Source organism: Camelina sativa, chromosome 3, assembly GCF_000633955.1.
Source record: "Camelina sativa cultivar DH55 chromosome 3, Cs, whole genome shotgun sequence".
In the NCBI taxonomy this organism is placed as follows: domain Eukaryota; kingdom Viridiplantae; phylum Streptophyta; class Magnoliopsida; order Brassicales; family Brassicaceae; genus Camelina; species Camelina sativa.
Genome location: NC_025687.1, coordinates 3,751,719 through 3,757,913, shown reverse-complemented (window position 1 = coordinate 3,757,913; position 6,195 = coordinate 3,751,719). Strand labels below are relative to the sequence as shown.

The 6,195-nt window shown below is 32.1% G+C and overlaps 1 protein-coding gene across 1 annotated transcript; it reads right to left on the bottom strand.

Annotated features, from left to right (window-relative positions):
• LOC104767177 (sugar transporter ERD6-like 3) lies at positions 297-3,674 on the bottom strand. Its single transcript, XM_010491217.1, has 17 exons — positions 3,376-3,674; positions 3,149-3,211; positions 2,975-3,064; positions 2,774-2,899; positions 2,599-2,664; positions 2,421-2,496; positions 2,272-2,336; positions 2,097-2,189; positions 1,928-2,008; positions 1,739-1,823; positions 1,596-1,639; positions 1,442-1,504; positions 1,291-1,350; positions 1,124-1,177; positions 968-1,027; positions 751-865; positions 297-662 (listed from the first exon to the last, which is right to left on the bottom strand). Exons 1-17 carry the CDS (start codon positions 3,514-3,516, stop codon positions 538-540), a joined length of 1,407 nt encoding a protein of 468 aa, XP_010489519.1. The 5' UTR covers positions 3,517-3,674; the 3' UTR covers positions 297-537.

Below are 6,195 nucleotides of genomic sequence, written 5' to 3'. Positions count from 1 at the left end.
ATTTATCCTCGCAATCTGTCGAGAAAATCAAACTAAGCACGAATTCTTATTTTAAAAGGAAAGAAATATCTCACAGATCAATTCAACTATAGTATATGAATGTGGCCAGGAATATGGAAGTATGGAAAACATACAAAACAAATGAATCCAGAAGAATTTTCTAGAAATAGAGACCGTGGGTGGACAGGTTTCATAGTACTGTACTACTAGTCTAGAAGTGAAACTCTTTGTTTTCTTTTGTCATAAGAAGTGAAACTCTATTGAAATGTGAAAATTACAGTGGAAGCAAAAAGAAAGAGTAACTTAAAAACAATTTTATAACTTCTCTTTTGTGTAACATTACTGTACATTAAGTGGGAATAACTTTTAGAAACTGAAGAGAGAGAGAAAGAGAGATATCTAAACCTTATGTTAAAGGGATCTCTTTTCTCTATCGCATCAATTGAGGTAACAATTACAACAAAAATAAACTATAAACCTCCATCCACTTGTAATCCAAAAAAAGAATAATAATTATGAACAGGGTGAAACTCAATCTCATTGTAGAAAATCTGTGAGAGAAGCTTGTACATCTTCCAATGTTCTTCCTTTAGTTTCGGGTACCATAGCGTAAATAAAGGCTACACCCCCACCACATACAGCAAAGAAGATCAAGAACGTTCCTGAAATAGATTATACTTTCAGAAATCAGATAATGGGTCTTTTAATATTCGAGAATTATAATGACCATATAGTATTTGTATATGTTACCTGAAGCGTTCCATTCTAGCATGAAGTTGTAGGCGAAAGCTACAATCCAACCAAAGGACCAGTTGGCCAAAGTAACCAGAGTCCCAGCAGAAACTTTAACATTCATTGGGAATATCTGTAATATCAAAATGTAACTTTTTTAGTTATGAAAATTTTTTTTTAAAAATGTTATACATGTGGGTTTTTGAGGAGTTAAAGATAATATATGTTGGTTTACCTCAGACATGATGATCCATGGTAAGCCTCCCATGCCTACGGCAAATGCAGAGATGAAACCCTATAATATATGATGTAAGAAGTCAGATCAATTTACGCAAGAGCATTGCTTTTAGTATTCTTGATTTATTTTGAAAAAAATGAATTTAATACTTACCACTACACCAATACATGTGAAAATCGGAGTTAGCTCATCAAGTATGCCATATGACTGTCCAAGAACGAGAAATAGGAAAAATAAGTATAACGAATAAATTCCGGAAACTGTAACCAAAGTTTGTAAAATCTCTTTGATTATAAGATTTTTTTTTTTATGTTAATTACCCGAAAACAGAAGGTAAAACTGAGGAGCAAGCTGAAAAAACACATTCCACCATTAGAAGCCTGTAATCATAAAAGATCATTCATCTGTTAGAAGAGATACTAAATTTATTTGGTACGTTTGATATTTGACCAAAAGAGATAACATATTTACCAATAAAAGCGGCCTCCGTCCCATTTTCTCAACCAAAATCAAACCCAATAGAGCTTTTGGTATCTACAAAAACAGAACACATGAGCGTAAGTGTACTACTCCTTAGCAAGATTTTTTTTACCGAAAAAATGAAAGTATGTGTGCAAAGACATACCATGATCACTGCAAGAATCATTGAGCCAATACTGCTCGAAAATCCTGCCATGAGTAATTAAAAAAAATTGTTAATCCAAATGAAGACAGTCCATTATCGTAACATGTGAAACAGAGTTTTTTCTTTCTTTCTTTCTATATTACCTCCTTTGTCAAATACGCTACCGACATAATACATAAGTCCTGAGCTTCCAGAGAGTTGTTGGAGAAGCATTAGCCCCACACCAATCTGAACAAAATGTCAAAAAAAAAAAAAAAAAAAAAAAANACGGTACAAAGAGATCAATCAACATGTTTTTTTTTGAGACAAGACGTTTTCTAAAATAATCTTACAACAACAGATGGAGCATATCTTCTCTGAAACAAATCCATAACCCGGGATTTTGGTCCTTCATCAAACAAAATAATTGTTTCCTATATTCCAATGATTTGGTCATTAGTCACGTTTTGTTGAAAAACACAACAAAATTTTAACAGAGAGATTTATGAAAAGTTGCAATACTCTGATAGTGTTGGCTTCTTCAGAAATATCTGCATCTTCTCCACGGAGAAGTTGTAATGAAGCTTTACATTCTTTTTCTCGTCCCCATTTTCCCTATAAACCATTACAAACCATATTGAAACATCACTTTTTCTATAAACGATATCAAAACTTTTTTCAAAAGGGTAAAACATACCAGTAGTCTAGGGGACTCTGGAATGAAGAACAAAGTCACAACTTGAAAAACACATGGAATGAGACCTGAGACAGAAACCAATAAACTTTAAATCACTCTCTGGCTTGAGAAATTACATCAAAAAGAAGTAAAAGGCAATGAAAGCTTACCGATTAACGCCAATTTACGCCAATGAATAAAAGTTCCAATGACGTAGTATAAAGACAACCCACAACTCTGCATCAGCTGTAACGACGACGTTTTAAAAAAAATTAAGAATGTATTATTAGTATACGATATTATCTTTTATGGTTAAATAAATTTATTTCGTGTTTATTCTTTAATTACCTGATTAGCAAATACAAACGCTCCTCGGACATGTTTTGGTGTTATTTCTGCGATATAAACAGGTATCTGAATGCAACAGAGTTATTAACAGTCAGTAAAACCTATAATAAACAAGAAAAATCTATATGTAGAGAGTTAAAAGTTAAAAAAAAAAAAGTAAAAGATTTATAATTACCACGTAGCTTAACAAACCAACTGCAAACCCTGTGGATAGTCTTCCAACATCAAGCCACATGGAGTTCGGCGCGAATGCTACTGCAAGCCAGCCGAGGATGCAAAAAACTTGAGCAAACCACATTGTCTGTTCAAGAGAACAATCATCAAACATATGTAAATATATGTCAAAATTGTAGAGTTTTTGTTAAGACAAAATTACCCCTTTTCGACCCATGAGATCTGCGACCTTCCCGCTGAAGATGGCACCAATCATTCCTCCAAAAGTCATGATAGAACCAAACATGGAGTACTGAAGTAGTAGAAAAACAGAGCAATTTTAGACCAAAGTTGGCAAGAATGAAGGAAGAATCATATAAAAATGGTTGCATTTTACTTGTGCAACAGAGAGGCCTAAATCATTTTCGATCCCTGTCTGAGCAACTGATGAATAACCTGCCTGTAAAATACCAAAGAAAAGAACAAAATATTCTTATATCAGATTCAGCATACACATAAATAATTCACATAACTTTTGGATATAATTATGTCGTTTTGATCATATCCAAGAAAGAAAAAAAGACAAAAAAGATTTGAGAATTGATGAAGATGATGATGACTCACGGCACAACCGAAGCAGAAAGAACCACAAACAGAAACGAAAGTGCTGAAGAGCACAACAAGAGTGATACGACACTCGTTGATGTCGTTTTGATTCTTCCTAAGTAACAAACCAGCTTCCAAGTTTCTTGAATTCTCCGACATCGTTATCTTTTACAAAAAAAAAATAAAACAGAGATAGTTTTGTTAAAAGGTTTTTAATGTTTGGAGTATTTGAGAAGAAGTGTTTTTGTTTGAAATATAGATATGCTTTTTTGCTTTATCTTGGGGGGTTGTCCATTAGAGGACTGAGTTAAAAAAGGCTCATTTATATATATTCCTTGATTAATGGAGGAGGATGAGGAAAGCCAGAGGTCAGCTTCCCATCTTTTCTTTTGTGTCACGTTTCTCTTTGTTTTTTTTTTGTTTTGTTTTTTAATCGAAAAAACATATATACGTATTTGTTTTTTCAATTGCATATAACAATTCTATCGTAATTGTACTTTATTAATATTTTTATTTTGTTGGCCGACTAAGGCATATGTTATTCATTAAAGTGTATGTGATTCATCAACATCATCTTTTATCAAATTCTTTTTTTCTGTTTTTTTTTTTATTTTGACATAGGGGTAGTGGATGCTTAAATGGTGCTTAAGCATCTCCAATGGAGTCTTTAGTTGTTTATTCCACTTTGGTAACTTTGAAGGTGGTGGTCCCTACACTGAATCAAAACCGTATTCGAGTGAAACTTGTAATTGTCTAGATAGATACAACTTGTGAATCCGTTTTGGTTGAGTTAACCGGTCTACTTTAACTTGTTTGGGTTTGACTTTCGATGCTGATTCTTGTAGTATATGATAAGTTAAAAACCTAATCATGAGAAATGTTATACTCTACTCTTATCTAATTTTGTATCAGATAATATAGGATATCTTTATCTATTTTAATACCCGTAGAGCCAACTAGATAAGAGATATATGAAATATCACATAATTAAATATCTAAATAATTTTGATTGAACAATATTAGATACTTAAAATTTGGAATAAATGAACGGAGCCAATATATATATATATATATATTGTATAAACCGGTCAACTAGATTGCATCTAAAGGTCTCGGTTTGTCTTTTGGTCTGTTGGTTTTGCTGGATATAATAAACCAAACCATAATAATTCCTTTTTGGGCTACATCAGTATGTCACTTCTACCATTATCCAATTTTTATCTAGTAAATCAGGATTAGCTTAGCTGTATTTAGTATCCGTGACCGTGAGGTTAGCCGAAGAAAGAAATTGTTTTTTTCTTTTCTTCTCTTTTCCTTTTTTCTCGTTGACCTTTAGTTTCGTTAGTCATTTCATTTGATTCCAAATGTTGTTCTAATCAGCTTTCTTTTTCCGCAAACTTCTATTCAGGTTTGATTTGAAAGACACATATATATGATTGATCCTAAATACTTAAATTACACGAATATTTAACACATTAATATCGGCTTAAAATTCATCCTAATATATCTGTTTCATGTCGTCTTTACATATCAAAAAATCTGATCTAAAACAGAAAAAGAAAACACTAGATATTATAATTATACAAATAATGGATCAGGAAAAATTATATATCCATAAATATATGAAATATGGATATGTAGAAGCGTTTTCATAAAAAAAATTCAGTTTTTTAGTATTGTTTAATTTGAAAATATAACATCAAAAGTGTCTGATGTACATTATATTTTTTATATATATATATATAAATGTAACAGAATCGCAAGTATCACTTATTTTTGAATATCTATTTTTTTTTTATAAACTCTGGTACAAAAATGTCAAAACATTATACTGGAACTTTGATAGTATGAGATACTTGAATATTCTGGATAAGAGTAAAATATAATATTTTCTTACGTGAATAATCAGCCTACACATATACTCATATGTGGCTAATCAATTGATCACAAGTTCGTTCTCATGATCAGTCATGAGTTGTCACACTTGCTATAGTTTCATGCAATAAATAGTAAACGCGTTGGTGGATGTTTGAAGTTTACACAAAAAAAAAAGAAAGCCGTGCACGTTAGCTGTTGTGTTAAAGTAATGACCCAAATCAACTCAACATTTCGTTGTAAGCAAATCCAGCAACTACTACATATCCAATTTTGAAATGTCTTATACGTTCAAACTGTTTTGTCTTCACACTTCATATATTATGACCTTTTTCAATATCTAATTTGATACCGACAGACTTTTTGGTTCTCACTGTCGAAATCATCAACAACATTTGAATTTTCTCCGGCGAAAAAGGTACTTATTGTCCTATACATCTCAATAAAAGGAACATCAAATGCATTTTAGGTGTTAGCAAAGTAAAAAATAAACACAATTTACAAATAGCTAAAGAATAGAGAGAGCGATATGTTCATTTAATTTTGTAGCCTTACAAATGATCCATGAGGCTCCGGTTAGACAGAACAACAACGTGAAGAAAGCGACGAATATCACCAAAATCAATAAACCATTAACGTTATTCATCACTATCAGATTTTAATGTTGCCGCATGTAGTGGTAACAGGTTGAACGCACGTTATAGCAAAGGTTGGTATTGGGTGCAGTATTGCATCTAATTAATGCTGAAACTGGCGGTGTTCATCTTTTTTTTTTTCTTTAGTTGTTCAAAGATTGGATATGACAATACGACCCTAGGTTTAGTTGGCGGGAAAGTTCATTCAGCAGCAATTAGCATATTATCTTTGAGAGGCGCTTACATGCGGTGTGATGGATCCGTTGATCCTCGAACTTCGTTTTTAAATGCATGTTAACGATGATGTAAAAAAAAAAAAAAAAAAAAC

What these genes read in the sequence shown, in the direction of transcription:
- LOC104767177 (XM_010491217.1), bottom strand. Translation starts at nt 3,516, where the DNA reads ATGTCGGAGAATTCAAGAAACTTGGAAGCTGGTTTGTTACTTAGGAAG. An exon ending in TGATTCTTGCAGTGATCATG is followed by an intron (nt 1,505 to 1,595) that starts GTATGTCTTTGC and finishes CTGTTTTTGTAG; the next exon opens with ATACCAAAAGCTCTATTGGG. An exon ending in GTTTTACCTTCTGTTTTCGG is followed by an intron (nt 1,178 to 1,290) that starts GTAATTAACATA and finishes GTTCTTGGACAG; the next exon opens with TCATATGGCATACTTGATGA.